Consider the following 19,812-nt stretch of genomic DNA (forward strand, 5'->3'; position numbering starts at 1 on the left):
ATTGTAAATGCATTGCCAGCAAACTTGGCATGATCTAACTGTAGGCAAGCAGATATATGTTATATATGTTCCTGAAGAACCTTGTGATGATACTGAGTGCATAGTAAGCTGTTTCCAAGTAGCGCCTATGACACATATGTCTGGCTGTCATTAGAAAGAGTTTCAGTCAGTTGACTTTGCAGAATTCTGTGTGATTTGGGTTACTTTCTTGTTAAAATTAATACTCTAGTTTTGCTTTCAAAACAAAAATGGAGCTAAACTGAAGCTGGTGAGAAAATAACCCATTCAAATATACCTACAGTCAATGCAGGTTTATATTATCTCACATAAACCTCTGGGTTTTTCTGTGTTACAAAGTGGTATGTCATTTACTAAAATATCAGTTGAGTAATTAGAAGGGTTGCCACGTTCTGGTAAATCTTAGAACGCAGAGAAACTGAAGAAAAAAAGTGTTAGTTTAAAAAAACAAACACCTGCCCTTACAAATGCTTGCTCTAAGTCAGTAATGACACTCATAAATGTTTGAATTTTATATTCCACTTTTGGATACGTTAGAATTTTGAATTTTTAAAATTTTATTAGATCTAATCAGCCCCCCTGCTAATACTAAAGAAACTGAAGTGAGAAAGTGAGAAGAGAGAGGTTTTTCCATTTCCCTTCTGTGAAAAAAGTTGATTTTGAAAAGAAAGACATTCCTACAAGATTTTACAGAAATATATAGATTTCCATCCGTAAAAGACAAATTTAAAAAAATGCAATCTGCGGTGGAAAATGAAAACGTGTATGAAATTTCTACCCCTCCTTCCTGGGGGGGAAAAAAAAAAAAAACAATATTTTTTGTGGGAAAAAGAAAACAAAAGTACTTCTGCTTGCATAAAGAAAAGGCAAATTTTAAGCCTTTTTTAACAATAAATTTTAAAAAATGTTTGTTTATATACCATTATGATATTAATTTACCTTTAAAGTAAATACAAATGTTGATACTCTGTGGAAGGAATTTTAGGAGTTTAATCAGTTAGTAAGTTGTTAACCAGTGAGTTTTTTGAATTGTTTCAAAGGAAAAAGATTAGAAACCTATAATAAAGGTGAATATTAAAGTAAATAATGATAAGCGTTGGTTGGTGCATGGAATCTTAGTATGGTTTCAGGTTAGCTTTTACATTTTCTTCAGGAACACTATTTCAAGTTTACATGATTTTGGGATAAGGTCAGAACCTGAAAGCTTTCTTTGATGGCAACAACCACTTTCCAACGTGATAGTAGTTTTAAATTGAATGTGTAAATAAGTGTTATGTGAAGACTAATTAATTTTCTTTTTTTCTTTCTGGTTTTAGTGGCAACTGCAGCCCCTGATCAGGTAAAACATAATGTGATATATCAAGGAATTAGACTGCAGGTCATGTGTACAAGATGTGATATGGTAACTCTGAAAAGGGTTTAGGGTTCATGAGGAACAAACAACTCACTGTGGACTTACAGTGCAAATCCTGAGGCAGAAAGAGCTTATGTTATTATATACAAAAACAGGCAGATAGAAATTAATCTCCCTTTGGTATTGGTAAAGGATCTAGTGCTGTATTGTTCTATCCAGTTCTGGAGCCTGTATTTTAAGGAGGATGTTTGAAATTGCAGACAGTATGAAGGAGAGCCACTGGTACTGACAGCTAGAGAAAATGAGTTGGAGTGAAACAATATGAAGCTTTAAAGACTATTTGCAACACCTGCTTAAGAGACTCATATTAATGCCTGATTTGGTTTCAGTAGTTTTTTTAGGATTGCTGTATATTCAGTGGAGAAGAGCAGGTACTTATCTGTTTTTAATTCCTCCATTCTGGAGGTTTTTGATCATCTCCACTCAAGATAACAGGATTCATTAGGAGTAACTGCAGCTGTGCTTCATTTAATTTTCCTGAAGTCTTACAAGCATCTAATGCTCATGAAAATAAGGTATTCAGTGGAATAGCTAAGAGAAAACGTTTCACAGTGTTCAAAGACTTACAGACATGTGACTCTATACTTGTGTGATGCTGTACTGCAGCTAAATACTGTTTATAAGCAATTAAAGACCAGACGATGGGAGAGCTATGGAGTGACAAAGCCAAGAAGCTCCATGACATGGCTCCTTCAAATAAAATCAATGTTGAATTGTATGACATTGTTTAAGAATAGTATTCTGTGTTCTTTCATGCTTAAATTGGTGATGATTAATGATCTCCTATATGAAACCACTCATGGGAGAATGTTAGCAGTTTCTCAAGCCAAGAGTTTGTGCGTTGTTATGATAGCCAAATTAAAACAATGCTTTCAGAATGTAAATTTCTAATTATTCTTTTAGGAATTAGTTTCACTCGATCAAGAAAAGCAAATCCTAGAGCCTGGACAGCCCCAGCTCTCTCCTGGAATTTCAACAATTAACCTGCATCCACAGTTTCCAGGTAACTTGTTCTGTCTGTTCTGACACACAGAAAGTGTTTGCAGCTCTTCAAAGAGCGGAAAGATAGCAACGGTAACAGATTAATGAAAAAATTGACTGCAGTTTAATGAGCAATTTTTCCATGAGCAGAAAAAAAAAAAAGAAATCTGAAGTGGGAGGAATTGAGAGGTTGCCATTGGTTGGGTGACATGTAAGTCACATAAAGCAAAGATATATTATGGACAAAAATAATATCCTGGAGTATGTACATGAGAATTTTAATGTCAGCAGAGTTGAAGCTTTTATAACCCGTTCAAGAGGAAACTTTACGTAGGTGCCTTCTTGTAGATTTATGCATAGCTTTAGATGCAGAAATGTTACTATTGTTCTTGCTTTCTTCAGCATCTCATTTTTTTCAGAAGTGGTAAAATGATGGAAAACCCAATTATACTGCTTTTTTCTTTTCTACTCCAGATCTAAGCAGAATAAACTAGTGAAAAGCTCCATAGTGTCTGGCTAGATCGATATCATGTGTGGATGCTCTGAGTTTGTTGTTGTTGTTTGTTTGTTTTTTGATGCAATTGATTTCCATTCCATGTCACACAGTAGTGATTGAGAAAACATCTCCTCCTCTGCCTGTTGAAGTTGCTCCTGAAGTCTCTACTTCGAGTGCAAGTCAAGTAATTGCACCTACTCAAGTTACAGGTATTGTACTTCCTTTTTAGTGCTAAAATAAGTTAAGAAATGACTGTGAATTCCTGACACTGTAACTTGTTCCACATTACTTCAGAATTAGAATAGCCAAGACAGTATTGCTGTGGACAGAAAGGAGTACTCTGTGGAAAGGTAGAGAGTACAGAAAAACACAGGAATGAGTGTACTATTACCAGAGCCAGGACTTGGACGTTCCCAGGATGTACCTGCCATTTTTGTGCCCACAGATAAATGGTAGAATCAAAAATGAGTCATTCTACCTCAGATTACCTGATCTGGAACTGAAATCCAATAGTTGATGTTCATATTTGCAATCTCGTATGAATTGCAAAGACAAATATGCAGGTACAGTATTTTCAATGGTTTAAAAAGATGCACAACACTATTTTGGTGCATTCAAAATGCGTAATTCAGAGGGCCTCTGTTTTATAACTGGGGTTTCTAGGCACCACCACATTTCAGAAAATAGCAGTAAGTTAAGACTGAACAGTCAGTGAAGTTAATATTATCAAGCAGAACAGGTACAGTTCAGTCTAGTGGATGTAGTCTCTGCTAGAATACAGACTAGGTATGCTGTTGGAGGGGAGTGCTTCAAATAGTGACAAGACAAAAGGAACACCCTGATGCAAGCTGTGCTGTCAGAAAAGTAGTCAGCAGCAGCTAAATAGAAGAGACGGTGGATGAAGTAGCAAAGTTCACTGTTATGTTGTTCAAGGGAGCAGCAGTAGAAAATGTGAAAGACAGGAAAATGGGATAGAGGAAGTATATACTTTTTTTTTTCCTTCATGACCACAAAGAGGCCTCTGCAGGTAGAGAATGTAACAGACATTAGTTATCAGTGGAGGTGTTGAGTGATCTGGGTGAAAGAAATGCTGAAAAGCAATATCCTACTATATTCTGAGCTACTAAATCAAGGGTTGTGGACTAAATAAATTCCAAGTCAAGACAGCAACAGCAAGACAGAGAGATTATGCCAGACTCCAGATGGGATGATGGATGGTGAGTTTTACCCACAGTCTGTCTCCCTTCTAGAAAACTGTGGTAGAAGTCATTTTTGGCAATGACAAAGCAGGATTATAGGTGAACTAAAATTCATGTCATTTTCCCCATTTCATCCCTTGACACAGAAAGCAGCAGTTAGAGAGCATCACAAACCATTTTGGATATCTGGAGCAGAAACTCTCCCAAGTAAAGTGAATTACAAAGACCCTTTCTCTTTGAAACTGAAGGGTATTATTTCTGATGTGATTCTGCTAGAATTGAAGCAGAAGCAAGCAGACTGGACTGTTCCTTCAAAGTTCCAGCTTTTTCTTTCTCTCTGTACTCATTTTTTCCACACATGAAAGCTGTGTGAATGAAGGCCTTCCTTTTGAAATCTTTCGTCTTGTCTGTGCAGCTAATGCTGTCCTTCAGAGGTTCATTGCATTTTAAAATTGAAATTATGATAAGCCAGGAAAAAACTTTGTTGTTTGTTTTTTTTTTTAAAGCAATCCACTTAAGATCTTCTGTGGAAATTCCTAGAATTTCGTGTGTGACATACATGGATGGGAGATGATTTCTCCACAGTTCATTTACAGCTTATATAACTGTAGGATTTTTCTCATCCATTTTTTATGCCAGAGAGTGCTTGCCAGTATGAGAGATTCTAGGCTATTCAAAGAATTATGTCATAGTTTTGTAGTTCAGTAATTTGTATGTATTTTAAGTTTCTTTTTTCACAATGCTCAACTGAGTGCTCTGTGGCATAAAGTTGAAAGGCATTAACTTTGAAACAGCAAGTGCATAGGGAAATCTGTACTGCAATAATCATGGCCTCCCTTTGTGCATAATTTTTTCTGCTGCTATTTTTGTCTTGTAAATTAAAGATGGTTCTACGTTTTTATATCAGTACCTCTCACAGTGCTAATTCTGGAGCACCTGTGGAAAAATTGTTCCATTTCAGTCATATATATTGCAGTACGGGTCTTTGTATCTCTGTTTGCTCCAGACCTGTGAACTTTCATGCTTTGGCATTCAAGCCCCATTTTAGCCCTTGTGCAGATATTTTAATATATATGTTGTTTGAACTTCATAATCATGTGAGAGCATGCTGATCTAGTTCAGAATGCTCTGCTGTCTCTGCATTCCTGTTTTATCTTTGTGTCTCTGTACATAGTGTTTTATCTGAGTACTAGGAGCTTTGACTGTTCCTCCCCTTGTAATATACTTGCGTTGGGAGTAACTGATTCCAGTTGCCTGACAGTTGGCCTAGCCCACTAAGGCTTATGGAGAATTCTGAAGTTTTTCTTCCTGTAGGATCTGATACAATCTGTAGTTATCTCTGTGATTGTATATCAGTGTTGTTCCCAGCTACCATGACATCAACGTACGTGTTTACCCTCTAGACATTTTGTTATCTAGACTGCCTTGTGAAGTACTTCCACGTCCCCTTCTGCATACGCTCTCAAAGGCAAGCAGTATGTTCCAAATGGTGTACTGAACATACAAGTCCTAGAACTTGTTTTGTGTATGGGAAACTGACAAATCTCTGCAACGCATCTGATTTGCTTGAGGAATTTGACTCCTGCCATGTCAGTAGATATTTCATGTTTTGTGGTTGAGAGGAAATATTCCTCCTGAATTTTCTGCTTTAGCTCTTTGAGATCAGTGCAATGCCTGAGACTGCACCTTTTATCTCTGAGATTACCAGGGAGTAAACCTAGAACTTAGTTCTTCAGGAGAATACCCTGTGCTGTTGTGTTTTAAAGCACTCCAGTCTTTTTTGAAGGCTTCCGAGTGAATAACTGGTTATTTTCACCCCTAATTCTGTCTCTTAAGAAATGAAAGTCTCCTGTTTGCAGAAAATAAATCTTCATACAGTGTAAGTAGATTAGTTTTGAGATGAGTTACAAGAGTTGCTTTTCTGACTGCCCTTGGCAAACATTACCTAGAAGGCTGAGCCCTTGATTGTGTGCTTTCCTTGGTGCCTTTCACAATCCTGTTTTACATTTTCACTTGAAGTGAGTTCTGTACTTTTTTACTTCAAGACTTCAGTCTTACATATCTTCTGAGCTACTCTGTTTCCATTTTTATTATGAAAATTCTGTGCTTTGTTGCCTCTTGTGTGTACAATATTTCTGGATTTTATATTTTCTTTCATGTCCTAAAAAAAATTATAGAGCTTGAGTCCTATGTTGAAATTTCATTTTGCCCTTTCGCTTAGCATATGGATTTACAATGTATATTTGGACAATACAGTATTTATATATTACGAAATAATGACTATTTATTAGCAAACAAAAAGGTGGCTCATCAAATAGGTTGCATAATAATTTTTCACTCTTTACATTTCTATTTTTCTTATTCAAAATCAAAATATTTGTGGGTTATTTTAATAGATGCTATGTACACCTCCAATATCCTTACTGAAAAAAATAAAGAAAAACACATCAGGTTATTCACAAATAAAACTTTTCTGAAAGAAATTCTCATGATCCACCCTTTCCAGAAGGATTTCAAAAGTATTCATTCTTCTCACCCTTAATACAGAACATGTTGTAAATATATAGTATATGATAAGTGTGCTTTGAAAGGTTTACTTCTGGACAGTCAATACCCTGAATGCTACAATAGGAAAAGTAGTGAAAGATGCTTTAAACTAAGAATTTAGAGAGGTAGAATGTTTTTAAGTTTAAAAATGGAATTGATAAATGAGAATTTTAGGAGTTTTCCCTTTATATAAGTTATCTTACTTCCCATAATAAAAGAACTCCGTGTTTTTTTAAATGTTTTTCTACATTAGCTTGACAACCACTCCCTTGTACATTCTTGTCCACAAGTGAGGTCTGTAGACAGTGCACACAGTCTACTGTGTATGAGAAGTGTACATGACTATGGTCTTTGAAGGGTGTAAATTTCATGGGATGTTGATCAACATGTTTTACAAAAAGCAGATGCAGAGTTACTGTAAGATCTGTTTTGAAGCATTCTTTTAAACATTTTTGTTTCTTCCTTTTTGATGTATTAAAGTTGTCTTTTCTACATACATCCACGTGTCAAGAAGTAAAAATAACAGAAATGCAAATAATACTCCTGTCATAGCTGAAACTTGTCTAATTCATGGTTCTGTGTCCAAAGGGCCTGAAAATTTCACTTGCTATAAATCTGAAAACAAAAAAAGTTAATGTACTATATATACGTGAGAGCATTGCAGTGTCAGATTGGCTAGTCTCAGAATTAACACAGGTTTTGAAGTAATTGCAATGTCCAGGTAAGTACTTTAAGATGCAGTATTGTATATGGTAGACATATCTACCGTGTAGTTCCTTGATTGGCATTCACAGAGTGAAATTGCATGTTTTAGTAAAAATTTCTCTCTTAAAAGATGGCTTTCTTGCTTTCTTTTTCTTTTTTCTTGCTTTCTTTTTCTTTTTTCATGGCCAGTGTAGATGTTTGAGTCTGAATCACCCTGCTGTTGGAGGTACAATTCTGTCCCCAGTTAAACCCTCCTGAATGTATGGCAAGAATAGAGATATTATCCTGTCCTTCTGCAAGCATTGAGCTGCCTCCTTCAATTACCTCTAATTAGTTTGTCAATCCCATATGAAAGCTTTACTAATTAGTAATGGTCAATGAGAATTTGGAAGTCAGCACTGCTGTGACTTTGCCCCTTCTGACAGTCTGCTCCCTGCTTCCTTATGGGGGGAGGAAGTTACTACTCTGTTGTGAACTAACATCAGTTGAGAAAAAATGGTAGCTTTCCGTGTTCTTCTGGGTTTTGTTTCCTCAGGAAAAAGAGTGGAACTACAAATTGCTGTGTTCTATGAAGGAAATTAATTAGGTTATTATTTAATATAATAATTACTAAATAAAATAATCTGTTGTTCATATACGGTTTCAAATGTTCAGCTATATAAGACATAGTAAATGCAAGTGAGGTAAGATTTGCAAGATAAAATTCTAGACTGGGTAAAATAAACTGAATACAGTTAATTGAGGTGGTTTTGAGTGCCTTAGTTCTGCACCTTCAGGTTTAGTTAAATTTAAATGTAATCTGTTTCTAAATAGTCTGAATAAATGATTCTTCTCTACAAATTATAACTTCTTAAGAAGTTACCATTTCATGCTGCTATATAACCTTAATTTACTTTGCAATCAAATATATTCATTAATATTCTTAGCAGTAACACATTTACTTTGAGAATTTCCAAAACAACTCTAAGGACTTAGCATCCAATGCTGCCCTATCTGAATCTCCTTATCTTACAAAATATGTTCAAGCTGTTAGCTGATGTGTATTCTGTAAAAATAACACAAAACCTACCACAGTTATTTTCATAACCTTTGCTGCAAAGATTAAATGGTGTATATATATATATATTTAGATTGACTTCATTTTATTTTTTTGTGTACTCATTTATAGATTTTGGATGGGACATGAAAATATGTCACTAGGAAAAGCCTAGATGGTTTCTAGATCTTCCAGATAAGTTATCTATTACAGAAACCCAGGATTTACAAACTTACAGTTGCTTTCAGGCACAATTTTTACTTGGATTACAGAATATTGTGCACATAAACAACTATGTGGGAGAGTTTAATGTTAAGCTTTGTTTTGTTTGCTTAGAAATCAACGAGTGCACAGTTAATCCTGATATCTGTGGAGCAGGACACTGCGTTAATTTGCCTGTGGGATACACATGCATCTGCTACGAGGGATACAAACTTAATGATCAGCAGACAAAATGCTCTGGTATGAATGGATGCTTTCAAAACTTTGAAATAGTCACATTATGAAATGTTTGAAATGTAGAGTCTGATCAGGAGGAATATGCTACAGAGCAGTCAGGAGCTGATTCCTCTACTGGATGTTTCCAAACTACACAGAAGCTAGTTTTTGTATGTCAAATAAAATTTGCCAGCTTGTCTCTGATATAGCCTTTCACCACTCAGAACTGAATGTAAATTTAATTAAAGTTGAATGAAAGCCATTCCCTTTGTGAGATGAGAGAAAAAGTGATTAGACAGCCCATTTCTTCGCGGTTTTGTATTAGGTATCTAAAATTGTCAGACTGCTAGGAAGAAATACACTTCTGTTTGGAGAAGGAATGACAGAAGTAATGCCTGTTTCTCAGAACAATTTGACCAGCTACCAGCTCTGCAGCTGAACTAAATCCGGTCACTTTGTTAGGCCTTTCCTTTCAACCACTTGCTGGAAAAAAAAGAGAATACTGTAAGCATCCCAGAAGCACATTAAGAGATCTGTAAGTGAGGTCTTTGTCCGCTCAAAGCCCAGACAGGCTCTGAATAAGCCATTTCAGATCTGGAAGCAGCCTATCAATCCCTTTCCTTGATTCAGAGTATGCTGGTTCCTCTGTAACTTGGATCAGGAAGACTTTATTATATCATGTTTCAAGACTATATACTATCAACTTTTCACACTACCTAAAATTCAGTAACTTCAAATTGATGCACAGGCTATCAGGTGCGACTGCCATATTAAAAAAAATAATTTGCATGCATATACATAGCCAAATGGCAACTTAAAAGCCTTCTATTTCATACAAATTGTATTAATGTACTATGCTTGCAGCTTCTGCTCAGCTTACACTCAGGGTAGTGATTTGAATAGTAATCATGTCACATTCTTCAGGCCAATGCAATATTCATATAGTCTATGCCAGTAAGAGCATTTTTTTTCCAACCAAAACTATTTAATGCATCTTTTTTGAAGCTTTAAGGGAGAGGAGCGCATATACTTTTTCAAATAGTTAAAATAATTGCAAGATCAGTCCTTTCAAAAGCATGGCACAGAATGAACAAAAAGAATCACAACTAAATATGTTATTCTACAGTCTTACATTTTTATTTCTTTTATAGATATTAATGAGTGTAATCAGACACCTCATCTCTGTTCCCTTGGACGCTGTGAAAATACAGAAGGAAGTTTCCTATGTATTTGCCAAGCTGGATTCATGGCCAGTGAAGATGGAACTGACTGCGTTGGTAATTACTGCTCTACTTTATAAAAAAAAAAAAAAAAAAAAAAAAGCTTCTTGATTAATTTTCGTATTTTTATCCAACCCCCCCCCCCCCCCCCGAAAGTCCCCTTTTCAACTTTTTTTCTAAATGTCATCGGTACTGGTCTGATGTCTGGAAGTGTTTTAACTGTCTCTCTCCAGGTATTGTGGAGAGGAAAGTATGTGAGTGGTTTCTCCTACTTTTCAAAATGATCATTTGTTGAAAAGCAAGAATTTATTCAGTATCATATTTGTTTAGGAAAACTACCATTTAGTAAAAACACTTTCTGTGGTGGGAAATACAAATATTCAAAACTCTTTCAATCTCTAGCTGCTTTAACAAACCATATTTTTAAGCATAGCTGCAAACATCTGTGGACTTTACATAGTAACAGAAACACAGAAACACTTTTGAAGAAACTGTGATCTTCCTTAGGTTAGCGCTCCCGTGAGCACAGCATGCACTCAGTGACGAGCAATGTGCTTGCAACCACAGAGGCGCTCACTGTACCTCTTCCAACAGCCTGATTGTTTCTAGACTTTATTCTCCAGTCACATGCAATGAAGTAAAGATGAAACTGCTCAATAAGAAGTGCTTTAAGTCTGTGGCTTACAAACAGCTTGAAAATTTGAGCTTTTTTATTTGTTTAATTAAAGAAAAGGTTAGGGGAGATGCAAGCATTTGGTAATTTTGTGGTGGAACAAAGTTTCTCTTAACTTCTCTTTTTCATCTCTGCAGATTTTGATGAATGTTCAAGACCTGATACTTGTGGGGAAGGCTTCTGTATAAATACTGTTGGCTCGTATAGGTGTGAATATTGTGACAGTGGATACCAAATGAACAGGAGAGGGGAATGTGAAGGTAAGCTTGGACTCTTCACCGGTAGTAACACAGTAACGGTTGCCAAACCAAACAACTGCAATAGGAGGAGCCATTTCTTCATGATGACTGTTTTCTTATGGACTGCTCTTTCTGATCTCAGCAGTAAACTTTACACCTGTTTGTTTTTAAAGAAAGCTGGTCATTAGAAATATTAAAACTATGCCACAGCGAATTTGCATGCTTATTATTTTTCTACTTGATACATTTCTTTTAAGTAATTTCTATCTCTATTTGCTATTTCTTTTCAGATGGAATCTCTTGGCACAGTAGTTTTATATCTATTGCGTTCAGAGTTCCTTTCCCCATTCCACTCTGTGCTTATTTCCATTGGTAATTTCTCTATCTTAATCTTACTGTTGGATTTCTGTCACGTTTCTTCATTTAATTTGCCTTCAGGTCATTTCACTTCCCCACGTACAACAGCAAAAAATGACAATGTTTAGAAGGATATTGGTTGTTTTATCTGCAGTATGTCTGGGACAATGAAGTGAAGTTACAATTTATTCATATCATAAAAAGTGCCAAATGTTACCACTGTTTGGAAAGATTAACATTGCCTGCTGTTCAAGGGAGGCTCTGCACAGAGGCTTGAGCTGCAAAGGGAGAATTCTCAGAGGGAGCAATCTTAAACAAGAAACCTTTTGAGTACTCTCCAACCTTTTCAGTTATTTGATTTCTGCAACTGTAATTCAATTCCTATTATTCAGATTTAAGATGCTGCAAAGGAATTCCCCTGCTGAGGACAGAACCTGAAGTAGCTCATACCGTTTCATCTCAGGACAGCTATTTTAGCAGCTCTTGACATGGAATCTGTTAACTTTATTACTATTCCCTCCTTACCTGTCTACTTTACGAAGTCTTTTGTTTCCAAAAGGATCCATTGTTTTTCCTAATAAAAGTAAATAAATAAATAAAAAGAACAGGCAGCAAATGATAAAATGAACTTTTCTCTTTTCCTTTTTCCCCTTTCCTCTTTCTTTTTCTTGTTTGGAAATAAATACTTAGCAGATATTTCATGTTGCAGGAGATCCTATGATGTCTGACCTTCAAAACTACACATTATTTTCCAGTGTGCCGTTTTTGCCTATTTTGTTGTTCTTTTTTCATTTTCAACAGGAATTGTGAACTAAAAACCACAAGCAGCTATTTATTTTTAAACATAGTTTTGTACATGCATTTTTCTAAGGTACTTATGACAGAATAAAATTGCTAACATGTTAGGTTGCCTAACAAATGATCAATGTAAAGCTGCTGTGGGTATATTTGCTGCTCTGAGCATTGCTAAGAGATTCCACTTTCTACTCAGACAATTTTTTTTTTCTGTTTAATAAATGCTTTACCCACTCTGCTCTTACAACTGCTTTTGCAAATCTTCTCTGTCAGACAGGAATGTATTGGACTCTAAAACAAGCTAAAAATCAGAATATCACAGTGCATCGAATTTCTTATTAGCTTGTATTTTAAGTAGTGTGGTGTAGTCCTCTATTATTTAGCTTAAAAATATGTAATCTCCAAAATCACATTTTCTGCTGGAAGTTATTTAAGGTTGCTTTGGGGAAAAACCCTCCTACACTAAATCCATCAAACCAAGGAAATGACACATTCAGGGAATCATTTCACCATGTCATTACACCTACACATTATAGTCACACTACTGACAGATTCCAAATTCCACAAATAACTTCTTTCCACCTCCTCCACACATCAAAAACAAAGGTAAGAATCCTCCAAGCTGCACACAATACACACTGTTCATTTACATTTCCTCACCCTATCATAATTCTGCCTTCAAGCTATATCCACGCAAGCTGTGTTGTGAGCCCAGCTGGGGAGACAGAGTTTGCATACATGTTCTTCTCGCTAAGTTCATTGTTCATGTAGAACAGTGTTACAGGCGTAGTGAAACGTTATTACATACAATTAATTATTCCTACAAAAACTTCTGGTGATTTCTTTAAGCTTTGAGCATTTAGACTTTATTTTGACTGAAAATTTCTGTACAAAATGCATAATTCATGTTGTGTGTTTTGAAGGTGAATACAGTCCAGGCAGTTCTGAGAGCAGGTTTCAGAGGAAGGTTGTTTGTTATTTAAAATAAATAAATTTTAAAAATCTCATAGCTGCTTCACTGAGAAGCATTTGCAGGGCTGCATTGTAGAGGCTCAGGAGGCCTGCTGCTGTTTTTATGAGAAAGTACTCTGTTGGATTGTCATGTTTCTATACAAAAATGTGATTTGCACAGATCCAGTGTCTAGTTTGGAGCTGGGATGTCCAATTCTCTGAAGGTTGGAGCATTATCCAGTTAAAGTACAAGTGTTGGGGGCAAATTTCCCTCTGTGAAGCTTGTTCCCAAAACTAGGAGTAAATTGCTACCCTTAACACTCTGTGGTGGAGTAGCAGTCCTTAACTGCTGAAGACACAACATCTAGGCTTGGAGCAGAGATGTTAACTTAGGGAGCTGGTGTTAGAGATAACTAAGGCTCTGAGTATTTCATTAGCTGCATGCACTGTGTGAAGCAAGTCTTAGGTAGAAAATATTATAATTGTATCATTACAGACCATGTCATAAAATGATGGTCAAGTCTGCAAGCAGGCTAGATTGAGGCTGCCCATGCAATTTTAATTCCGTTATCATCTAATCACAGGTCACTCAACAGCAGCTTGTCTTTGAATGACAATTTTTGTATGCAGTCTCTTTTAGATTGAAAATATTGGATGTACTGGAATTTTCTTCAGTGCAGGATAAGAAGTTATTGGTAGATGCTCAGAGCCTGATCATGAGATATTTGAGCTTTTCAGGACCTATCTTGGTGCTTTGTCATGGGTAAACTGCAATCTCTTGTGATGCAACAAGTCCCTCTGTCACCCTAAATGCTGCCAGCCTCACAGAGATGTGTATGTTGCCTGTGCCTTCTTTCGGACATAATTAATTCCCTATTCCCTATAAGTAACTTGTCTGATTACCATTCACACGATTAAATTCATAGTCCCCATACTACTTTTCTGCATAACTCTAGGGGATAGGAGACTACCAAATTTCTCTTTGCATTGAGAAGCCAGTAATTTTGTTGTTACTGCAGTGCACTTACAAACACTCCTGAGAGAGACAATAGGAGGTAGGTACCTGAGGACATTTCGACATGGTAGAAGGGTGACACAAACAATGGTATTTATTCCCATCTAAGCCAGAAATTTGATCTGCTGTATGTTATACAGGGCCTACCAAGAAGTGGCAGTATAACAGAAAATTCAGATTCTGTTGTATGCACTGTTGTCTAATTTATTTCTCATAGATGCCCCTTCACTGGTACAAATCTGTACGAACTTGTACCTTCCTGGGTATCTTACAGAAAGTACAAAACTCTTTAAATTTATGAGTATAACATGAACTCAGTTGGAATAACCAGATTGGCTTATTGTTCAGTGTTCTGTTACGGTTTTGACCTATATTTTCTTTTATCTTCTCTTTTGAAGACATTGATGAATGCATGACCCCAACTACTTGTCCAGATGCACAGTGTATTAATGCTCCTGGCTCTTACCAGTGCATTCCTTGCAGAGTGGGATTCAGAGGCTGGAATGGACAGTGCCATGGTATGTTCAGTACTGTTTGTATCTCTGGTTATAGTTCTTGTTCCAAGATGCTGTATTTCCTATTCTATCAATGTTAAAACCTGATGATAGCACTTGTGCCATGGTTCCCCATTTCATTCAATAATACTTGAAAATAAGAGAAAATGAATTTGAAATTATTTTAAGTTCTCAGACACAGGATGAATGAGGAAATATAGTTTTACTGTAGATAAATGAACATTAAATCTACACTGTAAATCATACAATTTTAGTTTTAAAAAAAATGAAATAGAAAATACAGGTCTGAAAGGGATGTATCATCAATGAAATGCTATTAAGCCATTTTTTGGAGGTATTTTGCAAATAGAAAAGTCATGAGAGCGCTAACACATCACTGTGACTGGCAGGCTCTTCAACAGGATATGGGAGTTTGCTCATAGCACATGTTAGTAATACCTTAATTATCTGTACTTCCAGCAAACCTTGTGTTATTAAGCACATCTTTTAACAGCTTGTCTTTCTCACTTTTGTTTAGGTTTTTTAGGACAGATTTTTCACATTGTTTTTGTCTATTTGTTTTTAATAGTTAGATTTTTTTTTTCAAATCAATTTTTAGCTATTTGAAATAAGTAGAATTAATCTGAGAAAAGTGAATTAATGCGCAAAAAGAAATTAAATCTTTTGCAATTTTGAGTGTCATTTCCTGTGGCACTGCTGGAAACTTGAATTTGACCTCAGTTGTGAAAGATCTGTCTGTTGTGAATATTCCTGTCTGCAATGTGTGCATATACACATGTGCACTATAATTTGTGACAGTTGTTTGAGTAACCATGTTACTTAAACATAGAATGATAATACCCTACATAGGTAGTCTTTTCATTATTATTGTTGTTCAGATTGGCAGTGTACTTCAACAGTTTATTTCCTAATTGCTCCCCATTGCTGTGATTTGTTTCAGCTCATGAAGCAGTCTAAGAGCGTTAAAGTAACACTGGGAGGTGGGCATCTACTCTGCTCCAACCACAAATGGGCTTTTGATCTTTGCAGCAAGACTAGAGCTAGGTTGCAGTGAAGCACCTGAAATATGTATGGTGTGGCTGTCAGAACCCGCCACTGTTTTTGTTGTACAGATTTTATCTTTTCATTCACTCTGTTGGCCAATGAAGGCATATTGTAGCACAGCATTTCTGTCTGAACATCCCTCTAACAATTTATCAGCATGCCTTAGCTGCATTATTTGGTCTTATCATTTGAGTTATTGTGCAGGAAAGTATTTCTCAGGTAATTTCATAGGTTTTAATTGAGTTATATCAAGCTATAAAATGTTTAAAAGAGATTGATGTTTTTCTCTTAGCACACATTTGTTGATACACATCTTTGTTTTGCTTCTTCCCACCTGCCTGGATTCCTGCAGTCCTTGCAAGGAATGTGGCACGTTCATTCTGTTACAAACATTCAAAGATTTCCTTTTATTTAATTCTTTTTTCTTTTTTTTTTAATGTAAACTTACCTTCATTTTGTGTTCTTTTCTGATACCAAGTTTGATATCTATGCCTGTTTGTGAAAACAGCCTTGTTGAAAATTCCATGGTATACCTTTCTCTTGTTCCATTCTTGTTAACCAACTTAGTAGGAGTAGATTTGAAGGCAAGAAATCATTGCTTTGCTCAGATTTACAAACAAATCTAATTCACATAAGGGATAAGTATTTGTTCCAAGATACAGATGCTTCTTTTCCTTTTATCACTGCATATAGTTTCCCTTTGTTTTGTGGAATGTTCTAAGCCTAGACGTCTCACTCACATCATTAGTGATGTGATCAGTGTTCATTTTCTGTTTATCGTAGACTTACATCATGTTGGAGATGAGCCATATGCATTTTAGAAAATGTAATGCAGACAGAGTTTGTCTTACAGCCTTTCAATATGGTATCATTTAAATACACTGCAAAGGAAAATATATGCCAAGTTATCTATGATGGGAATTTAAGTCCATTGTTCCGTAAATTCAGTTGTTTCTGCTGTTAGTTTAGGTCAGTTGAAGCTCTGCTGTTTTTCCCCAGGGCTGTTTTCAGTATTTTATTTATTTATTTTTTTTTTACCTCAGCTCATTCTTCTGCTGGCACTTGATGCCCTAGAAAGTATAGCATAACAATTCTACAGGTCTTTAGTGGTGTTTATATTTTAGCCTTACAGGATTTAAATCCAAGAACATATCTCCTGTCATTTAATGAAGGCAAGTCTATCACTTCAGACTTATATAGAATATATTTAACTGCAGTTTAATTAGGAATATCCAATGTGAGATGCATAGCGGAAGAAATAAAAATGACACCAGCACACCCTGCCTCCTTACTGTCTTGCAATTGCTGCTACTGTCCAAGATCCCATCATGTGTTCGTGTTGTGCAGGGACTATTTGAAATAATTATTTTTAAGTTTACATGCAATCCCTATTTTTTTAAATTATTCTCTCTCCAAATACATACGTTCTAATACAGTAATGTATCATGACATATAATGAAAATAAATAGTATCTGAATTTAGAGCACACTTCTGTGTATTAAGGAATAAATGGAAAAATAATAAAAAGGCTTACAAAAATTTCTAGACCACTTCATCCTCATTGTTATTACTGTGGTGAATTTTGCAGCTACACAGTTAACTAAGAACATTCTGCTTGCAAAGTGTTAGGAATCTGGTCAAGAGGTTTCAAAACTAATACAGAGGTCAGCAGAGCTGATCCATATACTCCTAGCCCTGCTGCAAGGAACTTTGAGAGAGTCAGGTACAGCTCTGGACTTCACTTTCGAAGACCTAGATTCCTGGCTTTTTTGCTGGTTTTACGGGGAAGTCTCTTGATCTTTTAGTCCCACCTAAAAAAACAGAAATTATATGGCCAACTTTGTTTTCAAGTAGCTTGGAGAAAAGCAGATGACAAGCAATCTGTAAGAAGCAGGTTTGTTATTCATTTGGAAGGTTTTTTGCCTACCTGCTGAGTTAGGTTCTCTGTGTTCTCCATTTTGTTCAGTGAGGTCATTTTGAAATGGTAGGAAGGAATCTTAGAAATTAGTCTTGCAGAAGGATGGAAGTAGTATTGCCTACTGAACTGCCATAGCAGAAGACCTGCAGATCTGTGCTGTCATCAGGGTGGAGGCCACTTCATATTCTTAGCCAGCCTCTAACAAAGGGGCTTTATTGACAGAGACAGATCATTTGAAATATGGATAAAAATGGTGGTTTCATTTGTGTCTGAGCATGGATGGGCTTTGTCAAAAGTTGGATTGTACAGTACCATGTGAAGAGCTATGAGTGGTAAATAAATGAAAAGAAAATACTCGCTGCAGATTTTCAGAATAGCTAATAAGAGTTATGAGATGAATTAAAGATTTTTAATCTTTTTCCATCTCTCCCTGTTCTACAGCTGCCTAAATAGCTCAAGTGCCTCAAATAATCAGTAGTTTTACTTTATGTTGACAGATTTTGTGTACTTTATGGTGGCAAAAGACAGTATAATTGAGAGTAATATGATTTCTGACATAAAAGCAAATAAGGTTTAATTTTTTCTGTTTCACTAGAGCTGAAAAATACATTTTTTTCCATAGAAAGAGGGGCACCTGTTTGCTGCTAACTACACCCTCAAAATAAATCAAATTTGGAAGTTTAACTTTTATTTTGTTTAAATGAAAACCACCGCTAGAAAAAAGACAATACTGATTAGTTTAGAATTCTGAATTAATTCTGGCTGGGTTTATAAGAAAGTTGTTATTTATCTGTTTGTTTTAGTGTTTGTTTGTTCTTTTCTACAAATTGCATTCAGAAGGAATACCTGAAAATGATGAAGTAGTAACACAGCAATTTTCATGTCGACTGAACAGAGTGGTCCATCTAGTTAATATTCTCCTTTCAGAGAAAGATGAAAATGTGTCTGTGCAATAGTTAAAAGGGAAAAAGAGTTCTTTTTGAGTCTTCCTGTAAATAAAGGTTGGCTTGCAACTGGATTGAGAGGTTTTGCTTCTAAAACTTTAATTATAAAGTCTTAGTTGATTAGAGTTCTTTGTTGCCTGTATAGACTAGCCTTACAAGGGATCTGCATGAAGTGCAGAAATCCTCTTGAAATTCCTCATGTGTTAGCTATGTCTTTTAGAACCTACCTCCCTTAAGTGCATTTGAAAAACATTATCTAGTAATGTGTAACATGCACGTGTTTTGTATATAGTCTTTATCTATGCACTGGAGAACTCTTAACTCCTGTACATTAATTGACCTAGCTTTAAAAAACAGCAAAAACTCAACAGCAGAAAGTGTGGTTGAGTTCGGAACTTACTCCAAGGAGAACCTTCCTGTTCCCTCACTCCACGTAAATGAGCAGAGGCAGCAGGTGGGAGCTGTGACGAGAGCAAATGTTTCAAAAGTGATTTCAGTGAGAACGGTTTCCAACACAGCCCTGCCAGCTTGAGCTGTGTTTGCAACTGGGGTTATCTGGACTGTTTCTTGCAATAGCAGGATTAGTGATGATGGTTACAAGGTATTGGCAGCTGCTTGTGCTTTTATCATAGTTATGTATACTTCCTAAGAGTAAATCAATGCAATGCAAGAATAAGTGTGCCAGCACATGCTGACCTCTTTTCTACTCTAAAGCCACAGTGGTCAGGCTTAAGCCTCTGTGGGAAAATTATGGGCAAAAATGATCTTATTTAGGTAAGGATGATGTAGACACACAGTTCATAGTACAAACCCTATTAAAAAGCAAAACAAATGAGATTTGTTAACCTGAACTACAGTACTAGGATTAACGCATTGTTTTAGTCATGTGGTTTGTGAGTATACTTTGAGCACAGGCCAGCTCAAATTCAAATCCTTTGGTGTTTTTTTTTGTTTTTTTTTTTTGTTTTTTTAATCAGAATTGCTACAGAATTGACAAGGTCAAAAAGACAGGAAAACTGGTTGTGATTATGCTTATGACAGAACTTGAATCAATTCCCACACCCACCTGAGAGATATTTGTAACCAAGTTAATTATACATTTATGCTTTGTTTGTATTCACAGATATAAATGAATGTCAGTATGGCAATCTCTGTACAAATGGACGTTGTGAAAATACTGAGGGGTCTTTCAGATGTATTTGTGGTCAAGGTTTCAAACTCTCTGCATCAGAGGATCAGTGTGAAGGTAGGAAGGAATACGATTAAAATTCTATAAGGTTGCAATTCTAGATAACATTTCTCATCTA

General features: G+C 36.0%; 1 protein-coding gene across 11 annotated transcripts in view; it reads left to right on the top strand.

Annotated features, from left to right (window-relative positions):
* Nucleotides 1-19,812, top strand: part of LTBP1 (latent transforming growth factor beta binding protein 1) — a 202,107-nt gene that overhangs the window by 129,283 nt on the left and 53,012 nt on the right. For 6 of the 11 annotated variants that reach the window (XM_035557280.2, XM_035557261.2, XM_035557243.2 and 3 more), the window contains 8 exons: nucleotides 1,335-1,357; nucleotides 2,336-2,435; nucleotides 3,023-3,118; nucleotides 8,733-8,858; nucleotides 9,986-10,111; nucleotides 10,865-10,987; nucleotides 14,483-14,602; nucleotides 19,629-19,751. In XM_035557280.2, the coding sequence (XP_035413173.1) occupies nucleotides 1,335-1,357; nucleotides 2,336-2,435; nucleotides 3,023-3,118; nucleotides 8,733-8,858; nucleotides 9,986-10,111; nucleotides 10,865-10,987; nucleotides 14,483-14,602; nucleotides 19,629-19,751 (837 nt within the window). Of the gene's footprint in view, nucleotides 1-1,334; nucleotides 1,358-2,335; nucleotides 2,436-3,019; nucleotides 3,119-8,732; nucleotides 8,859-9,985; nucleotides 10,112-10,864; nucleotides 10,988-14,482; nucleotides 14,603-19,628; nucleotides 19,752-19,812 lie in introns of all 11 variants that reach the window. The other 5 variants (XM_035557270.2, XM_035557235.2, XM_035557252.2 and 2 more) reach the window with 1 other exon arrangement.

The sequence above is a fragment of the Cygnus atratus genome, chromosome 3 (assembly GCF_013377495.2).
Source record: "Cygnus atratus isolate AKBS03 ecotype Queensland, Australia chromosome 3, CAtr_DNAZoo_HiC_assembly, whole genome shotgun sequence".
Lineage (NCBI taxonomy): Eukaryota > Metazoa > Chordata > Aves > Anseriformes > Anatidae > Cygnus > Cygnus atratus.